This window comes from Ambystoma mexicanum, chromosome 12, assembly GCF_040938575.1.
Source record: "Ambystoma mexicanum isolate Mex_15411 chromosome 12, UKY_AmexF1_1, whole genome shotgun sequence".
NCBI classification, from domain to species: Eukaryota; Metazoa; Chordata; class Amphibia; order Caudata; family Ambystomatidae; genus Ambystoma; species Ambystoma mexicanum.
Window position 1 is genome coordinate 52,823,743 of NC_090936.1, and position 26,272 is coordinate 52,850,014.

The 26,272-nt window shown below is 45.1% G+C and overlaps 1 protein-coding gene across 1 annotated transcript in view; it reads right to left on the reverse strand.

Annotated features, from left to right (window-relative positions):
• Positions 1 to 26,272, reverse strand: part of CTTNBP2 (cortactin binding protein 2) — a 592,842-nt gene that overhangs the window by 86,447 nt on the left and 480,123 nt on the right. Inside the window, exons 17-19 of the mRNA XM_069627945.1 lie at positions 21,538 to 21,716; positions 14,305 to 14,510; positions 5,990 to 6,175 (exon numbers count right to left, since the gene is read on the reverse strand). Coding sequence (XP_069484046.1) covers positions 5,990 to 6,175; positions 14,305 to 14,510; positions 21,538 to 21,716 — 571 coding nt within the window. The remainder of the gene's footprint in view (positions 1 to 5,989; positions 6,176 to 14,304; positions 14,511 to 21,537; positions 21,717 to 26,272) is intronic.

Consider the following 26,272-nt stretch of genomic DNA (forward strand, 5'->3'; position numbering starts at 1 on the left):
CCCTTCCACAGGCCTTCCTCCGATTGGTTTCACGATACACAGTCTTTGGGGAAGACACCAGGAGGTATTTTTTCCTTCTCCAGGGGTCTTTTGTCTTCACAATGGCTGAGCGGAATGACTCCCTTCCCCTAAACCCACCTCAGACGTTCACAATTCACAGTTAAATATTACCAGGGGAATGTCTCCGTTGCTCAGGATTGCTTTGCTCTTCAAAAGTTCACAATTCACATGATCTCCCAAAATATGTATATTCCTCTTGACTTGGTGCAGTAGTCCTGGTTCACTATCCTGCAGGTACTGTGACTATAAAGATGCCTGGGGGTGATCTTCATAAAAGGATGCAAGTCCCAGACCCATGCGATTTTCCCTCCCCTCTTGGTGCTGCAGTTCCTTTTCGCTAGGGGTCTTAGCTTTTCCCCACAGGGGATTCCCTTATGCCCCGGTATCGTGGCTCCAGCGTCTGCCAGGGACCTCTGGTACCCCTTTCAACCACCCCAGTAGCCCTGGTGCCTTTAGCGTCAATACCGTTATAGCCCGGTCAGTGTCAGGATTCACCGGCCTCCATTTCAGACTTCTCTAGGCTTTGCCACTTTTCTAGCATGCTGTGGAGTCTCCGCGGCACTTGCAGGTTCTCTGCATGCGCATCTTTCTGTGACCATGCAGTCCTTTGGCTTGACTTGCCTGAACGTTCGTGGACTGCTTCGCCAGATGGTCCTTCCAGGTCGGAGCAGGTCTGAACCCCTCGCCTGTCCGGTAAGCTTTCCTGTATCTGCTTTGGTTCAGTGCTGATCAGAGTGTTCACCACACTCACAGTTCTTCCAGGGAGGGCCTCCCTCTACTTCCTGGTTTACCTCTGTAGTTTTTAATGCACTCTGCCCAATCAGGTTTCGAGAGGAACTAGACTGTTCATCCACGTTCTCATAGGTGCTCTCTATGCTTATCAGCCTATTGGTGGATCTGGCGAGCCAGGGACTCCATCTACCAGCAGGCCTAGTGACAACATTACACACCTGCTAAGCGTTAACTCGCCAGGGATCCCATTCACTAGTAGGCCTAGCAGCAAAACTTTACACCTGCAAAGTATTAACCCGCCCTCGACCTTGATAGGCGAGTGCGCACACACCCATGCTGCCGATTGGTCAGTATTTATTTAAAAGCACCTTTTCCGGGAAGCTCTTTAGAGGACATCCTGCTTCCTTCAGGATTCGAGTGCCGATACGTACCGAGAGCCACAGCGCAATGAGGGGAGTATAATGATCTCGTCCCGAGGACGTTCGGCCACACGAGATTTCAAACTCTCAATAACAGGTAATTGCTGGACGGGGTTGCGGCTTGAGGAGAGCCGTCGTTCTTTTGATATTGTACAACAGCATTGTAATCTATTTACATATTCCTTATTGATCTTGTGCCTTACTGGGTTGATGAAGTACGAGGTTCTGATTTAGACCTTTTGCCTTTTTGTCTTTGCTCTATATAGGACCCGTTGCTTCGACCGTAATTATGATCTGCTTTTGGGATTGTGTACCGTCATTAAATGCCGGGCGGATGTTTAAGTGACTCGATCTAATCCAGCATAACTTTGGGTGCAACCCCCCCCCCCCCCCCTTTTTGACTGACCTATTTAACATTGCACAGGTATTATTTTAAACGACTTTAAACTACTTTGTGCACACTATACTGCTATGGGTAGGTTACTGACGTCTATGATGTTTTTGTATTTCTGTCTTTTTTAGACCTGATCAACAGTCCTTCTTAATTGTATGGGAACAGTCCTGATAGGCCTGTCTACACCCAACAATGAGATATTCGTTGAAATGAGTTCAATTGAGATCTAACCCAATTTTAAGAAGGTAGGCACTCGCGTAGGAGTCTGGTTTGCTCCTGGTCTGAGGGGGTCTCTGTTGACATCGGGAGACTGTAGTATTCTCCCCTGACCATAGGAGTGGGTGCTGCAAGATTTATTATCAAGATTTTATTACCATGATGCTTTCCAATACCCCGCAAGCATGATGTTGTAGGAACCTTAGATACAGCATTGCCCCTTGTGGGCCGTTGGGTTTTGTTATCATACCTCAAGCTAGAAGGTATAAGTGTATGTGGGGGGCGAGTTAGATTAAGAGAGCGGTGAAGGTTTCGTATATAAAACCAATTCTAATTCGAATAATGTGGATTAGTACCTGTTCCTCCTTTTCTTCGTTTTTCTCCCGCCCCCCCACCCCCCCCCACCCCTTACTTGTCTCTATGGTGGTTCCTCTTTGTCTTGTTGTATTTTTTACAACTATGGGTAGAAGACTTTTATGTATTAGATTCAGCTATGACAATGGCATTAGGCTCACGATGTGTTTAGGGACTGGAGTTCTTTCAATGAAGTTAAGTATACTCCACAGAATCATAGTTGTTAAAGATTCTGGTGGGACTGAAGTCCATACGTTGAGACTTCGATTTACCCACACCCTATTTTTTGATTGTTTTCAGGTGGCAAGCATCCTCTTTTGGCCTGTTCAGTAAGTGAGGAGCTGGTGACAAGAACAATTTTACTGCATCCATCAACCCAGCTCGGCCCTGCACCGTAGCAGCACAATCACAGTGCATATCGGCGACCAGCCTTGGACTATGTCAGAAGGCTTTGCCTAGCCTTTTCTTCATAAATACAACGGCCGTTGAGCCGTCTTGCTTCAACTTTTTACCTATATACATTATTGTTCTCTTGTGAATAGTGTTTGTCCTTGAATATGAGCCCCTGATGAATTTCCCTTGAATTTAGTAGATGAATGTGAATATGTATGAGGAATGAAACATGTCGGGTTGATTGGGTATGATGCAGTGTGAGTACTTTGGTGCAATTTAGCGTGGAGCACAGTGTGGGCGAATTAGCTGACCCTAGACTGTTCAGCTTATTTAATCTAATATTTTCTTATAACTATAGATTCCTTTTTGTATTCTGTAGGGTGGAACCCGAACAATATTGGTTCCTTTTTTATGCCACTGTAACTCATATAGTATCTGTTTGAGGTTGTGTGATGCATTGTTTACATGTTTTTATTGTATTGTGTTTATGAATGATGAATTGTATTTGAGAACAATTCTTTTCTTTTATCTATTGATAAATTATTGAATAAAAACTGTTTTATACTATGACATGATTTTTTTCTCTCTGTAAGTCTACAGAGTAGTACTAACCAGGCTATATGTTTCGATATTCCGTTGTGGAGAATAAAATTCCCTTGATGCGTAGTGCACGATACCTGATTTGGTTTTCGATAGATGCAACACCTGAACAACACACTGCTCACCAAACTTTTTGTATGTTTGTAAAGGGTTGTTTCCCTAGTTTGGAGGAATGTTTGGTGTAGCAGTATAAATATCCTCCTACCTCTCCTTTTTGTGTCAGTTGGTATTTTTTCCTTCTCCAGGGGTCTTTTGTCTTCACAATGGCTGAGCGGAATGACTCCCTTCCCCTAAACCCACCTCAGACGTTCACAATTCACAGTTAAATATTACCAGGGGAATGTCTCCGTTGCTCAGGATTGCTTTGCTCTTCAAAAGTTCACAATTCACATGATCTCCCAAAATATGTATATTCCTCTTGACTTGGTGCAGTAGTCCTGGTTCACTATCCTGCAGGTACTGTGACTATAAAGATGCCTGGGGGTGATCTTCATAAAAGGATGCAAGTCCCAGACCCATGCGATTTTCCCTCCCCTCTTGGTGCTGCAGTTCCTTTTCGCTAGGGGTCTTAGCTTTTCCCCACAGGGGATTCCCTTATGCCCCGGTATCGTGGCTCCAGCGTCTGCCAGGGACCTCTGGTACCCCTTTCAACCACCCCAGTAGCCCTGGTGCCTTTAGCGTCAATACCGTTATAGCCCGGTCAGTGTCAGGATTCACCGGCCTCCATTTCAGACTTCTCTAGGCTTTGCCACTTTTCTAGCATGCTGCGGAGTCTCCGCGGCACTTGCAGGTTCTCTGCATGCGCATCTTTCTGTGACCATGCAGTCCTTTGGCTTGACTTGCCTGAACGTTCGTGGACTGCTTCGCCAGATGGTCCTTCCAGGTCGGAGCAGGTCTGAACCCCTCGCCTGTCCGGTAAGCTTTCCTGTATCTGCTTTGGTTCAGTGCTGATCAGAGTGTTCACCACACTCACAGTTCTTCCAGGGAGGGCCTCCCTCTACTTCCTGGTTTACCTCTGTAGTTTTTAATGCACTCTGCCCAATCAGGTTTCGAGAGGAACTAGACTGTTCATCCACGTTCTCATAGGTGCTCTCTATGCTTCCACACTGCTTTTTCGTCCCAGTACTGATCTTGAGGTGTTCCAGGGAGTCAATTGGTCTTTCCCTCACTAAGTAATTAATGGATAGATGTCCCTTGAGGAGTACACTCTTCCTCACCCCAGTATTTCTTATATTGCTGGTATGGAAAAAACAAATAGGAACACTAGGGAAAATGTTGGTGGGAGGGGGGTAGGAAGGTGTATTTGGGTTAGGTGAGCTATGGGGATACCATGTTCCCCTCAGAACATCACCCATCCCATTGGGGGCTTCCCTCCATATGAAATCCACCCGCTGAGTATGACCCCCAGGAGGACTATCGGGTAGCGGCTCACCTCCGAAGCCCCATGGGAAGGGGCTCGCCCTAGGAGAGAAGTGACGACATCCATGGATTAGTCACACTTCTTTCTTGCCACGCTCTTTACTCTCTTCTGAGTCTCTGTGCCCTCAACTCTTCTCTGCTCGCTCTCCTCCACCTCCTCACCTCACTGCGATGCACTGACCTGCACCTTTTGGCCATACACCTACCCCCCACACACCTCCTCTTTGCCTCATTTTCCTTTTATTCTCCAGCATTCAGTCTTTCACCAAAGGCACCTGCCCACCCCATCACCCATGGCTATGATAACCGAGGCTACAGTACAGGTAGCTGCCATTTCCCATCATTTTGTGAGTGGCTCATGGTCCTGCGGCTATTCTGTGTCTCAACTATTGTATATCCCTGTATGATTCTATTGATACGATATATGCCAGACAGACCCCATCACAGATCATGCGCGGGACACACAGGAAATGCTGTGAACACCTCCTGCGACCCTGTCTCTCAACAAACCGAGCCGCTATAGTTGCACTTTGCGGCTCATGGATGCCTGAGGTGGTAGGGTCACTGGGTGCTTGATACACCACCTACTTTTCATCCCGGAGGGTACACTATGTGAAAACAGAAACGGTCTAGAAACACTAATCCTGTTTTACAAAAATCCATCTTGAGTCTGGTAAGGCTGAGAACACTTTTCAGTGCATCGTATTAGCTTTTTGGGAAAAAGGGAGTTCAAAGCTGCAGAGGAGAGGAACATGAAGAATACCTTTTTCTCTGTTTCCATTAAATTCAGTAGAAAATAAACATTTCTGATAATCACCTCTCATTTCAACCCTTTTCCACTCAAATGCAAGGTACAAGTAAATTGGGGCATGGGGGAGGGTCAGTGTATTTCTGCAACCTTTAGCTCTACCGATGTTCTGGGCTAAAACTCTATGATACGCAAGCAATGAATATTCTGGCTGGGCGGGATGGGAATGGTAGAGGGTGGGTGAAGGCATATATTTCCATGGAGCAGTTTATGGGCTGAGCCTTCATTCCAGTACACTTTATGCAACATCCACCGTTCTCAGATCCATGAGTTGCTGCAGGGAATACAATATGGTGTGACATGCAAAATATTGATGCCGTTATGACCTGCAGCAGAACTCTTTAGACCACTAGTAAACACGGCCCTTGATAATGACACCCATTAAACCTTTTAGACATATTGGAATTATACAATCGAGATCTCTGATGCCATAATGCTCTAGGAAAGATTTGCATTTATTTAGAATCATTGTATGCCAATTTATCTCATGAATATTCATGAGGGATATCCTGAAAATCCGACATGGATCCAGGCCTGGAGTTGGGCATCCCAATAGGCTTTCATATCATATGAAAGTATAGCAACCATATTTACCGTCTTCGTTTCCCTCAAGCGCGTTCCAGGAAGGTGGCGACAAATGGTTCGACTTCTTTCGAGGGCTCGTGCTCACTTTTCTCCAGGCATCACTCGCGGGCATTTTCCTATTTCGGTTATTGTAGTTTGTCACCACAGACAGCGGAAAGGTGCCCCCTCGGAAATCTGCTGTATACTGATCCAGTTCTGCAAATGCATTAAACTGCTGTTACTGATCCAGTTCTGCAAATGCATTAAACTGCTGTTACTGATCCAGTTCTGCAAATGCATTAAACTGCTGTTACTGATCCAGTTCTGCAAATGCATTAAACTGCTGTTACTGATCCAGTTCTGCAAATGCATTAAACTGCTGTTACTGATCCAGTTCTGCAAATGCATTAAACTGCTGTTACTGATCCAGTTCTGCAAATGCATTAAACTGCTGTTACTGAACCTTTGAATTGGGGGTTCATTTTCTGCTTTTACAAGTTGGAGATTCATTGCCATGTACTCAAAGCACTAGATAAACATCGTCTGAGACTGCAGAAACACAATGGGCCTCATTACAAGTGTGGCAGCCACAGAATGAACTGTGCCGGGTCAGACCAGACGTGCATAGCGGGACCCGCTAGCAGAACAGGATGCTAACAACAGGCCCGCTGTTAGCATCCTCCCCATTCCTATTGAGCACTATGGGGGGCGCAATGGGAATCGGGACGTACCGGGTCCGGGTCCCGCCAAAGGGAATTACCGGGCCCTCCAAGGTCGGAATGGCCTGGTAAGTCCGAATGCGGACCCGAGTAAAAAGGTCATGGCTACCTCCAAACTCGTAATGAGGCCCAATGCGTCCCATATCTTTTGCAACAGGATACATTCAGTAGCACTAGATCGAGGAGAGGAGCATTAAGAACCTTTGCACCAAAGCAATGCAATTTTCAATGGTATTAGTAGTCGGGCAATGTTTGAACCAATGCAAAACACATTCTTTCAATAATATTTTGCAACAGGTTAATGTTTGCCCGAATGCTAACAGGGCATGGGTATTAGCAGTCGGTTAAATGTGGCCTTGGCACAAAAACACGTTGGGCATCATTTGGAAGTCACCAGAGTGTAAATGAAGGTGCATTTGACAGGCGTAAACGTGTTACACCTGTCTTAATGCCTTCATTCAAGCTCTGGGGCATTGAAGTTGTTTTTGAAGGCAGGGCCAAACAGGGGTTACGTTTGTGCCTCCCTTTTGCCCTCTGCCAAATGTAAGCTGTCCCCTCCAGGCAATCTGTGCTCATTTTCAAAATGAGCTCTGCTGAAAAAATAAATGTATTCTAAGGAGGGAAATGTGTACCGTAGAGCTTATACTGTGCAAAATTACACTAGCACAGGTGCAAAGATTCTCTGACGAGGTCCTTGCAGTGTATTGCCAAAATAAATGTATTCTAACGAGGGAAATGTGTACCGTAGAGCTTATACTGTGCAAAATTACACTAGCACAGGTGCAAAGATTCTCTGACGAGGTCCTTGCAGTGTATTGCCAAAATAAATGTATTCTAACGAGGGAAATGTGTACCGTAGAGCTTATACTGTGCAAAATTACACTAGCACAGGTGCAAAGATTCTCTGACGAGGTCCTTGCAGTGTATTGCCAAAATAAATGTATTCTAACGAGGGAAATGTGTACCGTAGAGCTTAGACTGTGCAAAATTACACTAGCACAGGTGCAAAGATTCTCTGACGAGGTCCTTGCAGTGTATTGCCAAAATAAATGTATTCTAACGAGGGAAATGTGTACCGTAGAGCTTAGACTGTGCAAAATTACACTAGCACAGGTGCAAAGATTCTCTGACGAGGTCCTTGCAGTGTATTGCCAAACATGTGTGTAGTTTATGGAATGGGGGGAAAAGAGTGAAGAAAAGGAAAACATACTTCCAAAACAGATGTACAAATAAAGTAAAAACTGTACATTATGCATTGCTTCTAAGAATGGGCAATTATCTGATTTACCTCAAGTTTGCCTAGATGCCAAAATGCATTGAAAGAATGTTTTTAGCTCTACGGCAATGTTTGCACTTGTGCTAATACGTGCAAAATGAAAGTTTCTGTAATACGGCTTCTGTTATTGTAAAGATGTATTGTAGAAAAAGTATAGCAGGAAGGCAAGCAAGAGCCGCCGATACAGGTGCAGTTACGTAATCGGACCACAGAGGGGCGCTAGAATACCACGAGTGAGCAGCACCAGTCTCCTCTGCGCAATAACTGGCCGAGATTCTGCTGACCTACTTTTTCACTGTGTCAGTATTAGGAAAGCAAGGAACACATCTGCATATCCATTCACTTTCAATGGAACAGTGCGCAACTATTGCCCGACACCGTCCCTAAGATACTTTCTGCGGAAAGAACACACACGAGCCAAAGCACTGGACTGTAGAAGTCCCACTGCCTGCAAGCCTCGTCGCCACAGCACAGGCTAAGCCTGCCAAATTGAGCAGCTTTCATTGAACTGTGCAAAAGAGGTCTGTACATGTAGATGTGCTTTACGTTATGCCGTTAGCGTTTTGTACTGCACTCATCACCACAGTAGTGCTCTTAAAGCACTGAACCTTCTCCGTGAAAAGATGACGTGTGGTCCTCCCCAGGGTGGGAGCCCGACCGTGGTCTCTGGGGTGAAAAGGAAATGGCGTCAAGGGGAGTTGGAAAGGGGAAGGGGAAGAAAATTCAGGGAGAATAAGCATACAGACTTAGCTTGCAACATGTAGGGAATGAATAAGTTACTTACCTGTTTCTCCTGTTCTGCAGCATTGATATCTTTCATGGATTCCCATTCTCTTGAATATTCCCCGTTGTCAGGCTGGGAATCCGCCGTAAATTACAGCAGTGAACCCATTAATGTTTAAACTGCGTTTCACTTTAGTGCGCTAATAGAGCAATTCTGGGTCATATATTGCCCACAGCCAGGTCTCCCTTAGCTCCACCCACAAAATCCATCTTCAAATAATTTTACCGCACCATCTCTGTTCAGTCAACGGCATACCTGCCTACATTTGAAAGACAAAATTCCTGAGATGTATGCCCCGCCCACAGGCACACAAGACTCCGCCCACACGTCCCGCCCACCTGTCAGCAAGGTAAACTCTGTTGTTGTAGCCTTCAGTTTGCTTACTATAGCATTGAAATAATGATTTTCAGTGCTATGGTAAGTAAAATTAACGTGGCACCACTGCCGCCGCAATAACAGTGCTTTCAATCCAATGACATGGATTAAAAGCACTATTATTATAGTGGCGCCGTGCAGGCAGTGGGCACGAACGTTTCGCGCCGTTTCCGGGTCCCGTCATATTCTGCACCTGCTTGGCTACCGGCGGCAGCCAATCATGTGGAGAATATGACGGGACCCGGAAAGAATCTCAAAATTCCTGAGATTCAAGGGATTTTTGTGGAGACCCGGAGAAATGCTTAAAATTCCAGAGTCTCCGGAAAAATGCCAAAGGTTAGGCAGGTATGGTCAACGGCCAAAACCATTCCATCGACGACCACCTTGTCGACGACCAAATCCATCCAGTCCACGACAAGCATCTTATCTGCCACCAAGACTTTGGTCTCACCATCTACGGCTCCGAGACAGTTTGCAGGGGATCGAGACTCTTTGTCAGCGCGGTTGTTCCTCCCGAGGTCGACTCATGCATAACCACGGTTCTCACTGGCCCCTATGTGCCACTTGCCGTCAGACTATGGCAACCCCTAAAGAACTGTTATTCCAGGAGGCTGAGTCTGACCTGCACATTCCAGAAGGCATTTTTTACTGACGATGCCTACGAACATGCCACCCGTAAATGGTCCATTTGTGTCCGCTGGGTTACCTACAAAGCATGTTCCTGTTCAGCTGGAACCCTCTCCCAGTGCAGTTCCCGAGCAGATACCCGGTGCCCCTACAAGACAAGTCCAAGTCTCTACCACTTCCGGATTAAGGGAGATATCCATGGATATCTTGTCCACACTGCAGACTCTGGTCTTGGAGCTTCAGCAATGTGTTAATGCTCCGTCTTTGCCTCCTCCTTCAGAGCCTCATGATTTTCCTTTGGAACAAGGCCTAGTTCCTGTAGTAAAGCAGGCAGGACTCAGGATGATAGTTTAGGAGCTTTAATGTGAGGCCCGCGGAGGTCGGACCAACAGTAACTGACTCCGGAGAGCGCGTGTTCTAAACGAACTTCAGTGGTGACAGGGTTCTATAAACCACGTCACTGATGTGTATACATAACAGTTCCTCGGCCACCATCTGGACATCAATCCCGGGTCCAAGTCCCTCCGCTGCCAGTCAATCTCACAGATATCGACACAGAGGTCCATGCCTATCTTACTGAAGGCACTCCACACACAAAACCAACTGACTAGTTCGAAGACCTATAGACAGTAGACTGAAAGTCAGCGGATTTGCCTCCAAGAGACCGAACTCCCGATGACATTGGTTCTTTTCACTTGCTCGTGTCTCAGCAGTGAAGCACTTTGATCTCCCCCCAGATGAGCAGATGGGGGGGGGGAGGGGTCCTTTCTCAAAAGTGTGAGTTTACCAGGAAACCTGCGGTGGCCCTCAGAGCGCTAGATGATATTTGGGAAGGCAGCCTGCTGGTGATGAGGAATCCCTTCTTGGCACCATCCAAGAAAGATTGCTGCAAGAAGGAATACAAAGCTCTGGATTCCGCCACTAAATGCTACCTCACACAGCCCAGCCCGGACTCTGCCACAGAGGCTTTGCTAAGGGCGGGACTGAGGGGGTTATAGTCCCAGGCCTTTTGGGTGTAACCCCGGATAGAAGCTCATGGGCTACAACCAAATGGGTAGCTAGCCCCGAGTCCCAACAGTTCCGACATTAGCGTAACCCTGGATCTTTTGCAGACCTAGCAACACCCCTTCTCTGTCGGCCCAATGGCTGCGCTGAAACAATTTGCCGGCCCTTCTTCCCCTTGTATGTTACCTCCAGACAAAGAAGTCAAACCGCTGGATGCCTTTGATAAACATGCAATTTCAATGGCCGCTACCACTATCAAAGCAGCTAACTCTATGGCAATCCTCGCCCACTATAACCAGGAGCTCTCGTTTAAGCTGGGCCCTGTACTGGCACATGCTGGTGACCACCGAAGTTCCCAAGTTAAACGTGGAACAGCGATGCTTCTTGCGAAGTAGCGCATGAGAGAGGTGGTCAGTCCACCGGGCAGTCCACGGACACGTCTGAAGGGTCAGAAGGACAGGATCCTCGAGAAGGCTTTGAGACTACTTGGCCCCGGATCTATGTTATCACTGCGACCCCCATAGTTGTGACGGTCGAAAATGCTGACTTTTCAAATACATCTTTTTATTAAACCCCCTTTACACCACATAGATGTGCCGGGGAGACCCCTGAAACCCACCCATATTACTATATCACATACCCCCCACATTTATGCGTGGTGTAAGGGGGGTTTTAAAAGAAATAAAAAAAAGTCTGACCTTTCGGCTGTCGCAATTATGAGGGTGACTTTTGGCCGATTACCCTTGACCCCACTAGTCCAAGGGCTGAAGGACAGATCATGTACTCACACAGGGCTTCACCGGGCAGGATACAGGAAGGGATGCAGGGCCACTTCAGGAGTAGTCTTCGGATCTTGAGCAGGCTGTTCTTTTTCGAGGGATTCTTGGCTCCAACGATGATCTGAAGAAATGGCTGCTGGAGTCCGCTTCTTATCCAAAATCCAAGCTGGAAACAAGTCCAAGGCCCGCAATGGTAAGGATCAACACCATTCAAATAGCCAGTAGTTGCCCAATCAGGGAAAACTACTGGTTTCACATTTGGCCCACATCTAGACTTTCTGCCACCATGGTTGCTGGAGTCGGACCAGAGAGTCCCACTCTCCACACCCACACACCCACGCACCCACGCACATGCATCACTAGGCTGCGAAAGCAGCAACCCTTCCCAGGCAAGTGCATGACCGTATAAGGAATTGCCTAACCTGGCAAGGCAGGAAGAAGGCCAAGCAACAATAAGGCTAAAGAAGCAAGTGCAAATCTTGTGGCACAGCCATTTTAGGGCACTAGTCACGTTTAGTTGCCAGCCGTGCATTCTAAATGCGAATGTGCTGCAAGGGTGCAGAAAGAAGGACTCTGAAATAAAGGTGGTATGTGTGGGGCTAAAGACGTTTATTAGATAATAAAGCAAGAGAAAACCTATCTTTCCCTATTCACAAGAGGGATTTCCCTGCCTTAACTAAAGACCGAAGGTGACTGTCAGGATGTCTGTTTAAAGTAAATGTGTCCACTGTCCTGTGTCAAGAAAACCTTACTTCTGTCCCTTAACCTATAAACTAAAGAATAAAGCATTTCTGTTCTGATTCTAGTAGAATGCCTCCCTTCCCCTGGCATTCCGTCTCAGTCTCAAATTAGCTGGGAGAATTACTCCCTGCCCCACGGCTGTTGGACCTTCCTTCCAGTCCAAGTTACCAGGAGAATGCTCCCTTCTCTTGGTAGTCCTAAAACAATCTCTTACAACCAAAGGGATGGCTCCCTTTCCTTTATCTACTCCTTATTAGGTGGACACTTACCCAACTATTCCCTCTCCTTCTTTGGTTTGGCCCACTTGGTTCACTTCCCTGCCAAATACTGCCACAAGGAATGACTCGTATCACTCTCTTGGTTTGGGTTCCCGACCCGGGATTCTCTTCTTCTTTGGTTTGGACCACTTGGTTCACTTCCCTGGCAAGTGCTGCCACAAGAAAGATGTCTCGCATCACTCTCTTGGTTTGGGTCCTTGATCCTTGTGTCTCTCCCCTTCTCTTTATGTCCCCTTGGCTGCCACGCTTGCCAAGTACTGACTCAAATAGGCTAGTCCTGCTTGTTATGTCTGTACAGGGTTTTTGCCTCATGTACTTTCCAGCCCCTACCGATCCCCACGCCTCTGCCGTTACCTTGCCTGCTCACAGGATGCACGTCCGGTTCTTCCTGGTGTCTCTCTCCTACTGCTTGTGCTGCGTGTGCTGCGTGGGCATCTCTGTGTCTCAGTGCCTTCACCATGTGGATCTCCTGCATGGCCCTGCTTGGACCGATGGTATGGACACTGCCTCTTGTGCTTGCATCACCGTCTGCCAGCCTCCCGTTACCATCTGGCCGTCGCCGGCAATGGAGTCCCATTATCCTCTTGACTCTGGTAGCAGACTGCTCTCAGCTATGTCCTGGCCTTATCCGTGTCTCCTTCGTGCTTCCCGGGATTCACAGTGTCTCGTCCTGGTTGGCTGTGTCTGCCTGAAAGGCAGCCCTTCTTCGTTTATTTATGGCGTAATAGGAATCACGCCTCTGCGGAAGTCCATACCGCTGCAGGAGAGGCTAGAGTGTGTGGGCGTCTGATGTTTTCATAAAGGCGTGGGTGGGTGAGGCCCTACCCATGAGATCCTACCGCATTATTCCACCCCGAAGGGGACTACCGGGTAGCTGCCTCACCTTCCTGGCCTCATGGGAAAGGACTCTCCCTTGGGGAGAAGTGATGGCATGTAGTGAATCGTCACAGTGCACACTAATAATAATGCAAACTTGTAACAATGTATCTGTTGCCACCAGCTTGTCTTTAGGAACATATAAAAGTAAGCAAAACTTCCAAGTGTAAAACGATAGGGTGATACAAAAGTATCCCCTCTACACTGCATTGTACAGTTGTTTATGCAATGTTAAAAAGTACAAGAATTCAAAGGATTAATCAGTTTCCCCAAAGCTGAAGGTTTGACTTCACTTCAAAATGTAAGAATACGTTTAAAAACAGAGCAAAAAGAATGGAGGGCCATAAAAACTATGGAGGGAAAGTTGCAAAAAGAGAAATCTATCCTAACAGGAAGCATTAATAGAACCACAGAGAATTCTCAAAAATACGTGGGTACCTCTACATAGAGAGCTGCTGTACACCTTCAAGTGTGCAGAACATACTTAACTGGTTCCCCAAGAGGAGATGCTTTCAAACATAATTACCAAAGTAATAGGCAGAGAGCTACTCCTGAAACTTGTCAGCAAGAAACCAGTAGCACCTTTCCAATAAATGTATTATACTGGTTTTTCCATGACACCCATGTATGGGCCAGGCCTGGCTTGAGGCTCAGTAGGGTAAAGATGAAACCTGTTGCTCTACAGCACCCATATGCTTAGGAAAGCAGCCTGGTCCTACAATTACTAGCCATATTAGTCTACCTTCCAAGCACCCAACTAGGGAGTGGGCGACTCTAACCCAGCATCACCTGCAGCACCACTCCCACTCCAAATCTGAGAACACATCTGCACTGGTGGTTTGACTCGGATGACCATAGTTCTGTACATAATCGCTGGCTATGTACCTGCTCTGGGGAGAGGGCATCCGTGTAGAACAGCTTTATTCAGAAGGATACTGAGGGCAGCTTTCACAACTGCCTGTTGTCCTTGACTTGGAGATTTCCTGCCCACTCTGTTCCCCACTGGTGAGAGTCTTTTTACGGATGCCCGGGAGAAGATGGCTTCTTGAACTCTGGGTGCGATGACTGCATTCCATAGCTTTGACATCCACCTGCAAGTACACAATAATGGCGGTGAGGAAAAGGTTCATTGAACCAATGAGTTGCATGCGTACACAATAATTTGAATTACTTGAAATTAGTCTTACTAATATCTTTTACTTTTATCATGCCCGCACAATTGGAAAATATTTGGATAAAAGATAGGTCAAATCCTTTTCTCCGACCCTCGAGAGCAATGTATTTTAGTTGTTTAAGCAGGATCAGGGTGGATTTTGAGATGTTTTGGACAACAAATTCCCAGGATCCTTCACCATTGACTACACTGGCTAGGGTGGGTGGATGCTTTCGTCCAAAACATCCAGAGATACAAAGGTTGCAGGACCGTGAGTTAGAATGTAGAAATGTTGGATGTGCCATCACAATTGTGTGCATTTGGCATTTTATTTTTCACGCTCCAATGTATTTCTGTTTGACTTAAGTTATCACCTGACTGTGTCCTTTCTTATTGTCTTTTTTTAACTTAGTGAAGCAGGTTTTCATACCTTTTTCATGGGACGAACTAAAGATATTATGAAGCTATGGGATAATGCATTAGCTTTCAAAGTCCCCTAGATGACTTGGTCATGGTGAGATGGTGCAGAGTAAAATGAGTGTGTAAATATCCAAGTCTAACCTCCTAAACGTGTGAGCAAGTATCTGTTGAAAAAGCTCAGCAGGGTATTAGCCCCATGGGAGTGACGTGGCTATCACATGCTTTTTGTGGTGGGACATTGTATTTTGGGTAGACATAGTTTTGCCACACTTCTAGGGAGTTGTCACACGTGTAGCAAAGTATTTCTTCTCATTCTATTCACCACACCTATATTATTAGATACAGTTATGCAGCTTGGATTTATTGTGAATCTGTAGATGAAGCTTTATTAAGTATAGTTGTTAGTTGTTGTAATGAGCAAGAGGTCTGCCATGTTAGAATAGGCCAGTGTTAAAGGCTGTAGATTTCGCCATTCTAGTGTGCCAGGCTGCATTTCTGAGCTATGATCATGTAATTGAATTTTATTTCTGCTGTTGGGCAGAAAGCTCCAAGCAGCCAAGGTCAAGATGGGAAGGGGTGTAGAACCGTTTTCAGCTGATTGTGCGAGGGTGGAAGTTCTCAGGGGCCTGAAATAAGACTCGAGACAGCAGGTGCCTTCCCAGACAAAAGACAAATGAATGCACAATGGTTGTGAAGGACACACTAAGATACCGAAAAAGGCCCCACAAAGCAGCATTGCCAAAATGAAGAACTAGGCTGTGACCACAGTGCCGCCCCTGAAAGTAGGTCACTTGGTGCAGTGATAAAGTTCCTTGGTAAAAAGAATACATAAAAAAAAAATCTAGGTGCAGGGCCTTAAACATGTTTTATCATTGTGAGAAGAGAACTACAAGGTTGCTTCCAGCGTTGGCAACATGTATCGAGATGTGATTTGCAGAGTGATCAAGTTCAAGGGGCGGGAAGTGTAAGGAACTCATGGTGGTAACAGTAAAGAGAGACAAAAGTGATCACAGTTCAAGGGTGTTTATTGAACCTTATAATAGGTGAGATGAACGCCTAATTTAAACCTAAATCTAAGATGACAGCAAGCTACGACCATCAAATAAAAATAAGGCAGTCTTAGTGGCGTCTTGTCAAATAAAAAGGGCCTATACTAAAAAAATCTATTGCCAATGCTTACTACTAGTTACAAAAAGAGCGTGGGAGAAAGTTCATCAGAAAAGAATGATAGGTCAGGAGGGTACGGCTGGGTCTCTCTTCCCCACGTTTGAGGCATGGGATATGGCGGGACTCTCGAGCACAGCACATTCTTGGGCCTCGACTGCACGAGGTTCACAGTACAGTTCCACGATATCAAAACCCCTTCCGAGGCTAAGTCTCTTTCTTCTAAAAGTCTCTGGCCTTAGAAGGTTTACTGATTCAAAGTAGCAAACAAACAAAGGTTATCTCGGTTATCTTGCACCATGGGCAATTGTTCTTCACTCGGATTTCACAATGACAAACTAACAAAAGTTCTTTGGGCGATTGCTCTTCGCCCCTGGGATCTCCCTCTGTTGGGCTCAGATCCTCCTTACAAAAACGGGCCTTCCTCCGTCGGGTTCACTACTGCCTTTCTTCATCACAGTTCATGTATTCCTAATACAGTACATGTATTGCTCAGTTTTATCAGAAAGGAGGGATTCTTTCGGTTTCTTTCTGCATCCCTCTGTCGGGTTCACACTTGACAATTATCACAGTTCACAATAGTAGTGAAAAGCGGGGTTCCCTTCCCCTAGCTTTCCTCTGGCAAAGGGTCAGAAATTTTAGATTGTTTAAGGGATTTGACGTGACCCGTATAGGACCACTCTGATGCCTCACACCCCCCTTTCCTAAGGCCTACTGGTTGTTGTAGTTTTCAAACAAAACAGGTCCTGGTCAGAGCTTTTCGAATGAGTGCGCACGTGGTGCTGGACCCCTCTGCACCTGGACCTCAACTGGGCTTTCTTTAAAGTTCAAACGTACACACAAGTAATTTCTTCTTGCATTCAAAATATTGCTGCTCGCAACCTTGGGCTTAACCCAGTTTGGTTTGATATCAGCTTCCGCCGACTCATCGGCTGTGGTGAAACCATTGGCTTCTTTGTTCTCTGGAGTCAAGGATAGTACCACGGTAACCAGCTTGCCTCTCCACCTACGTTATCAAAGCAGGAGGCCCACGTGTACCATTGACCTCTGTTGCTCCGCACACCAGCTGTAACTCCCGGTCTTACAATTTCCCTTTTGGAGGCTTTGCGGGTCTGAGTTGAAAAGTGCAAGGGCAATGCCCCCTTCATCGTCCTTCCAGGTCTCACTGTTTTTCTTCTCCCTTTGTACTGCCGGTTTGGTGTAGATGTCTACTCGTGCATTTGGCCTTGCTCGAAGTGTGCTTTTGTGCTCTGCCTTTTATCCCTGTGGGGAAGGTATAGGGCCGGCAGGTGTGCGTGGTTATTGTCAACTGCCTGACCCGAGTGTTGGGACATGTCAGGTGAATGGCTCTGGTGTTAGTCCCTTGTCTGTTACCATGTAAGAAAGTGTTTGTGTGGAAAAAGGGGTGGGGGTAGGTGTTACAGGAAGGAGACACCCCACGCTCAGGTGATCCTCCCCGCTGGTCCACCCCCAGGAACTGGATCCAATAGCGATAGCTGTGTCCTGGCCACCTGGACGACAGATCTCCGGGGACCAGAGGCTGAGACACCTTCAGGTTTCTCACAGAAGCCAAGAGGGACAATTATGGGGAAGGGATTCACGTGTTTGATGGGATGCAACAAAATGTTGTCCTCGCTGATTTCCACTCACTACATGATTGGTTCGCCTCGTGCGATGGTACAGCCCGGGCTGCTTCAGATGTCATTGTCCAATTAGGTTACAGATGTTTTAATCAATTATAACACGAAGGGCGACAGCCAATTAAAATGATGCATTTTGTGCGGACTATAGGCCTCATCACAGCTGTGGTGGTATCCTGGCAGTAATTGCACTGGGATACCGTCAACGCAAATAGCATTACCGCAACTCGATCCGACGCTATTAGAGCCGGATCCCGAGTTGTGGTAAGGCTGTAATTCCCTATTTTGTTAAGAGTCCAGAGGACTCTATGGGGCTTTTCGGTGCTATTACCGTGGCTGTAATAGAGTTGGTGGTAATAGCACCGAAAATGGGCAGAAAGCTTGAGATTTACCTTCAGCTCTATGCTGGAGGTAAATCTGCCCAAACTCGGGATTGGGCGGAGCGGTAATGCAGCGATAATAGCATTACCACTGCATTTCTACCGCTGCGCCCAACCCGTGATGAGGCCCGATGAAATTATGTCATGTTTGAGGGGTGGTATTTTGATGGTCACGAGAAAGGAAACCACAAATTATGTTGCTTAATGTATAGTTTTCTTTAGGGGCTTTAATGATGAATGGCCAGTGGAAATGTTAAATTTGTGGTTTTTTGGTTTAAATATTATAGCCAACAGTGGGCGTGTTGAGATGGTGCTCAGTTTAGTTCGAAGCAGCTGTCTGATTCTCCCAGCTGTATTTGCAAATGAAAGCTGTTTTTTCTAGCAATTTGTGTACTCTATTTTTGATTACCTTTGGATTACTTTGAGGTACTTAACCTTTACAATTCGATATGGAGCACCCACTAGTGAGTTCATTCCCAAAACAAAAACAAAAAAGGGTGCATTCTTAATTTGAACTCCATTGTGCGAGGGAATAGGATGCATTGAATGCAGGTCTGCATTAGATTTGCAACCTTATCTAAAAGACCATAAAACTGCAGGAAGGAGGGGATAACTCTTTTACTGAAAACTTTCCCCATTTTTAGCTGAGTAGCATTTCACAAACACAAACCTTAGTCACACATAACTTAAATATAATAAGTTCCCAATGGTAGGGATAGTCAGTCTTAATGTGAGCCCCAGGGAGCTTCTTTGAACATGTCTCAACTTCTCATCCCTGCTAAACATTTAAACATTGGCTGTAGGTACTTAACAATTCTATTCAGTGGTGGTATTGTTTGTAGTGGGTCACAGTGTGCTGTGCTCAGCATATCCCTACAACAAACCCCCATGTAAATCAAGTACAAGTACCAGGTAAATTGGGCAGGTGTTGCTCCTATGATTGAGTGGGTGCGCTATGTGAATGTTGACATATATGGTCATGGTTACTGTCTGCCACAGAGTGTGAGGGCTACAGTTGTCAGAAACAGATATTTTTAGTTTGCGAGTGGTGTCCAGAAGCAAGGCCTGAATCTACAACTAGGAGAAATCGAGAGACAGAGTCTGTGAAGGATGAACGTGGCTTGTAATACGGCTTTTCACAGGCATTTATTTAAAAGTGTGCACTTCGTTCATGTAGTTTTGGTCGAAATCGACCAATTATATGTACATATAATGGAATACATGAAATTAAGGGCTTGGATTCCCAGAAACCAGATCATGGGCAGGGGAACTAGGCAGTGCGATTAGTTAAACATATATGTAGATGTGATTACAATGCCATTCAATACCACAGCAGGCCCGTCACTATTAACCACCCAGCAGAGATATTTCTATCATAGATATTGGTATATTGGAACATAGCAGAAACTGGGTAGGGAAGAGAACAGCTGCTGGGTTTCCCATTGCTCATAGCTCACCTGATTCATATCCAATGTAACAGCATTTGGGACCAACAATTCTGGATAGCTCGTGGTGCAATATTAGAGTTAATCTTGAGTTTGAAAGTGTCACTAGATGCTTTACTGACAGTGTTGCATCGGAATGGACAACTATCCACGTTGACACGAGAGTGAGGGGTACCAGGATTTTTAACTAGGGCCATACTGTTTGCTAAGAAGCTCATTGTTAGAATTTTCAAATAGACAATTAGGAATATAATTGAAGACTGGATCTCATAAATTAGCCTACAGGCTTCCAATGAGAAAATCTTGATCATAGATGGGGCACATTATACAAAATTGACAATTTGGGAAACTTTTGTTGATGTGTACGACTGAAAAAGTAATCTTATTGAGAACTTGCTATATGGCTATACTATAGTTGTGTCTTGCAACCGTCAAACACGACATGTGTATAAACAAATGTTGTGTCCTTTACCGCCCCACTCGTCCCTCAGTCATTCCTTCCTTCTATTCTTTTCTTTGTTCCTTTGTGCGCTCCATATGCTTTGGCAATGTTACAGAATTGTTCTAAATTCTTTTTGTATTTGATACATCTGTGACATATATACTGTTCTTTGAAATTCTTAAATAAAACTTTTTTTTAAACAAAAAAGAGCAATTGCCTTCTGCCACAACAGCTTTGGAGGCAATCTTCACACTATGTAATACAATTTAAAAAATATATATCAGATGCAAGACAGCAAATGTATTCCTCACCTCTGGAAAACATGTTAAACAGTACTTGGGCAGGAAGAGAAGGGATTTAGCTTATTAACATCTGTGGCAATACTGGCACGGCGGCTGTTAATGACCAAAATTACCTTTAAACTTTAGCTATGGTTATTCCTAATGCTACGTTGAAGATTGATGCCTTGTCCACTTCTGCAATGGCTGAAACCAGTGGTGTGTTCAGGAATGCCGGGAGCAATGCTAGTACTTAAGATTAGTTCTAAAGCTTCCAACCAGCAAATGTTTTGGTTATGGTTATTCCTAAGCCATCACTTTAGCGGTTACACCATCCTCCTACCCCCCTTATAGTAATTGCCATTAACCCAGATACACTAAATTGATTATCAAATATTAGACCCATTGATACTATGCATCCCACTTTTTGTTTTAAGAACCTCTGGTACCATTTGTCAAGCCCCATGCAAGCAACTAACAGAACACTTCACACACTTAGTCTTAATTAATCAACATATTAAGTGCCAAGCTGATCTTTGGAAACAGTCCTTTTTTGTCAAATCACTTTTCGACATTACTTTTTCTTGGTTTTATAGATGTTGAAGACATCTTTTCTGGTTGCATTGCTAAGACAGTGTGTGAAGATGGGGGCACCGCCCGGCATTGCTTGAAAGCACTTCTGATCAAACCACTGCATGGGCCAATCATTAATTTCCTCTTGTTATTTCCTGGATTTAAAACACCTCTTGACCAACTTTGATGACACAAGCGGTCCTATTTCAAGTGCAAGCTTGTGAGATGGATTGACAGCATGACAAATCAAATGCATTTAAGAGTGTACGCCTTAAAATGGTTGGCAGATGAGCATGCACCTTGTTTTTGCTTCTAATCTTTCTTTGCTGGTCATCCATCATATAGAAATTCATTCAATGATGCGCAGCGGGAGTAAGGGTTTCCAAATCATGGAAAATGTGCCGCCCCACTCCAATTTAAGGATTGTGTATTGGTCATATTAATTTAGAAAGCAATCAAATTTCAATAAATATATGAATTAAATATCACTATCATTGTAATTAATATAAGTTGATCATGAAGATTGTAAGTGCCGCAGAACTATAACAAAAAGAAACTGCTAGGGGTTTCTAGCCTACGTTCGAGCAGAGTTTTTGATTTAGGCAGCAATACCAAACACTCACTTAACTATGCTTTGAGCATTCCCCGGCACTACTGGACAAGAGAAGAAATATTTTGGTCCTATCAGTGCTTCTGGTGTGCCCAAGCGAGACAAGCAGGTATTCAGCTGGTGCCAGACGGTGCAGATCCAATCAATGTTTTTACACACTGGATCACACGGCGGGGGTGTCTTGCCTTTAAACTAAAACAAAAAGTAAAAAGACAGAAACATAAGTTTGCATACAATGGATGCATTGTGCACAGCCTACACAACTAGAGCTTAATTTACAAGAGCTATTCTGAGATTAATGGCAAATACTGCACGCCAGCACAACATATCGATGACAAGTAGAGTTATAGATTAATGTGCATGGATGCCCAGGAAACACAGTCCTACAGTATTAAAGACAATGTAAGCAAAAATTAGAAAATACATTCACCCTCCAAAACCACCCGCACTTGACTGATGACTGATTTCGTAAGCATGTTTTATTCAGGCGAGTACAGGTGTCCTGCTGAGAGCGAGACACTTTTGTATCTTGAGATCAATTGTCAAAGAGGCTAATCTGTGTTGGTGATACCGTGGTAGTATATCGGGGAGATTTTAATAAGGGAAAACATCTTCTTTCCCCCTTATTTTTCCCCTGTAGCAGACTGGCATTTCTGTGCGTCAGAGTTATGCTGACCTGATAATGTACATGTTTCTCTTTGTAATATAACCGAGGTGCAGAGTTATCGATGGGTGAAGTCCAGGCATTTAGACCCATTGGATTAGGAAAATAACAAGATCATTTTTAGTTGTTTGTGAAAGTTCAAGCGACCCCTAACCATATGAGGAGCTGTCAATACCAAAACGGCCACTCTCCAGACCATGCTTTTCTGACTTTAGGGACTAAGTGAACACACAATTCTGAGAACCGTATGACCGGGTTTGGCCAAAATGAGCAAATCCAAATGACCTAAGCCCACCAAAAGTCTGAAAGAAGGTACCTTCTGTCGGACTTTTATTTGCGTAAGTCATTTGGATTCGGTTTAGGGGTACAGGGGTGTCCCTCCAACCCCCGCTTACTATACTGTGAGAGGGTGTTGCTGGGGGTGTCCCCTGCAGCTTTCCCGCAGTCCAAAAAAAATAAAGGCTGCAGGTGTGTCCCCCGCAACTCCCCTCCACTATACTAAAAAGTATAGTGAGTGGGGGTTGCGGGGAACACCCCCGCAGCTGACCCGATGAAGATAAAATAAAAAGGTAAGGACCCTGCGGCGCCGGTTCCCGATCACGGAAGTGAAAAGGAACTGGCATTGCAGGGACCAGAGAGATGGAATTGAAGGTAAGTAGGGGTGTGGGGCGTGGGGGTGTGGCGGGGGTGTATTGGGGGTGTGGGTAGGGGTGGGGGTGTGGGTAGCGGTTTGGCCACATCGGGAATGTTCAGGGGAGAAAAGACCAAAGATTATTTCGAACAAATAATCTTCGGTCATTTCTCCTTCGAACATTTCCTCCTCGGTCTAACAACCCCAAATCGTATGACCCACGTCTAATGTAGGAGCGGAACCTGCGAGTTATCATCGAGTGACCTGTGTCAGAAACCCAACACAAGTCTTTGAACACGACTCTGAGGCTCACTGCAAGGACCTGGGATGATTCAAGTTCTGCATCATAACTGACGCAGAACTTGAATCACCGCAGGTCCTTGCTTAAGTAAAATAGCATGGAGGCATATGCAGACTGGCACAGTGGCAAACACACGTCTATTGCGGGGAAGCCAAGTAAAGATACATGGCATAAAGGTCATAAGGTTACAAGGATCTTGATGAAGGGACTCTCTGGGGAAGGCAAGATGGAGAAGATGCATCTAAAAACCTTTAGCTGGAAAGAAACTGGCCACAGAGACTGCAATTTTCGGAGGCAGGAAATTCACATGTCTTTCACAATCATTGGCAGTTCCTTTACAGTTGGAGGTCAGGGTTGCATACCCATGGATGGAGGCTGTTACTGATGGGAGTTTGGCCTGAAGACAAGCATCTTTCCCAATCTGAAATGTTTGATAGTGAGCAATCTCGTGAAGGCATGCGATAAATGTTGAGTCTTTACAGCGACATGGTCCTTGATATACATCATGAATTAAGTGCCATTTAACATCATCATAGAAGGTCCCCCGCATTTGCTGAAGGTGTCTCAGAAAGAATGAAGAAAAAATAGGACATTAAACTGTAGGACATCACGGGTCTGTAGGCCTAGGGTTAACAGCAGCATAGGACCAGGGCAACAGGTTTATCAAGAAGAGAACGGGTGTTTCACAGTGGTCACAGATGGGAGGCTAAGGTGGCATTGGAAAGAGCTCTGAAATCTGCCAACAGATCTAGAAGGCTCTGGGCGTCAATGCCACATTTAGCCATCTCCAATTTGAGAACATCTACAATGGGGAACAGGACAAATTCGACACTGCATGAATACTTTGAGAAATCTAATTATCAAAGCAAATGACATGCTTTAATATAATATTGCAGTAGAGATCTACATAAAACTGCCTCGATCACGATAGGGTCGAGGAAGGCAATGTTGGGAAGTTGCTCAGTCAGATAAGAGAAAGTCCAGCAGCACCTCTTGCTTATGCAGCTTGCACTTGCTAAATCTGAAGGGCAGCATCCAAAGGCCAACAGCAGATGCTGCCCACATCCTGTTGTGATGAGGGCCAGCAATGACTTAACAGCATGATTTTGGGGACCGGGTGAAGCACTGGCTAACATGCACCATCCACCTCCCTTCCACTTCCACCAGTAGACTATAACTATCGTAACCAGGGTTCCAATCCCTGCTAAATATCAGGCAAAAGGATGAATAATCACGGCAGAATGCACCCAAATCCCGAATGAGTATTAAAACAAGGACTCCGTTTGCAAAGCGATTGCGAGACTATACTTGCCTTTTTGTACTCCCACCTCAGATGCAGCAAGGCAGTCAATGGAATGGCACTGTGCTGATGCATAAAAAAATGATGCCAGATCTTAAGAGTAGGCACATGTATTTCTGCCCCTCTCGTGCTTTGGGCAATTACCAGCCAGGATATCCAAGTCCTGGACTATCTCGCAGCACTGAAATGTCACCTGCACCGCCTGTCATGCCCAGGTTCAACTCTCTCTCTCCCCTATGTTTTAACCCCTTGACAAATTGCAAATCATACCATTGTATGTAAGAGTAAATGTTGTTGAAGAATCTACTCTTGTTGTCATGGATATGCCTACTTTGGGATGCGGTCCGTAGTTAGTCGGATACCAGAAGCACCTGTGGTGCCTGCCATGCACATATCCAGTCATTTGCATGCATACATCTATGTATGTAAGGGATCCATAAAGGGCAAACCTAGCTGGGATGTCACTGAACCCGAGGGAACGCAACCAGGGGGATTCAAGCAAGGCACGGACAAAGCCGAGGAGATGGGGTGGGTAAGGACGTCTACCATATAAATCTAGAAGCCCTGTGGGAACTTTCTCTTCCCAGGTGCCCATTTCACTTCTGAAAACATGTTACTAGACGCCTGTGCGTGAAGATCTGACTGTAATATTGATATATGGGCTTGGTAGGCTTCTTTTCAGTCTATTATTTTACACAACATCTCTTTAATTAGTTATAAACATAGAGAATATACATTTGATTATAATCAAGTCAAGCACAATGCTTTGTGATTCACAATACATTGTAACATGTTCAATCAGAGGTACAAAGCAAATGTTTTTCTCTATTTCCAACTAGGACATATTTTAGATCATAGATGCTTCTTTTTCCAGGTATCAAGAGTATAACAATGTAATGTGAATCACGATGCATTGTGTCAGACTTGACTTAAGAAATCTATGCATTTTACTATAAAGATATTTTAATTAATGTTTTCGATGTGAATAACTAATTATTAATTTCAGGTAAAACAGGAGAGCGTTAAGAGGGTCTGTCTAGTCTAGATATAAACATTTCATTCAGTTAGTCAAATAGGAGGGATTCCATGCTTCCGTAAATAAAGTTAACAAAACTTATTAAACCCAGGGGTTGGGACAGTGAAGCAAGCTTAATTTGATTACAATTACCCCCAGCTGGGCCTTCACGTATTTTCCTTTTCAGCTAATTTAGAGGAGGGCATGTCTATATTATACTTGTGTAAATGTAAGTAAAACGTCAGTGCTAGTGCAAGGTTTTGGAGAACATAGTCCCTGAAAGTTTTGGTTGTGGTAGGGCTCATGAGACCCTCTCCCTTAAGCTCAGGTCCCCTGCTGTTCTTGAGGTCAGGGGCTAGGAGCCTTTATTTTACAAAGGAAAATCTGGGTCTTAGCCCTCAAGTCAATGGTAACCAAGGAGATCTTTCCAAGTGCGCGCAGGAGGCACCAGCTTCCCTACTATGGCGGCAACCTTATGGAACAACCTCCCCGCTCAGATTAGCTCAAACGACTCACACACGGCCTTCCGCAAGGCCTTAAAAACCAACCTCTTCATTTAAGACCTTGTCATTCTAGGTTTTGCACTTCTAATGTTGCACCTTGTATAGGAGAATATCTGTGTTGCCTCCTGTTACCTAGACTAGATTATTAGTAACCAACTGTAACGTCCTATGTGTATCCTCTGTAATCATGCGAATGTAGTTAAATTTACTCTTTGGGGCCGCTTACTGTAACCCTCAAGCAAGCCTTCTTAAAATGTCCTTATAGCGCCTCGTTGCCTGTGGGCTGTAGTGCGCTTTACAAATGCTAAAATAAAATAAAATAAATGTCACCGGG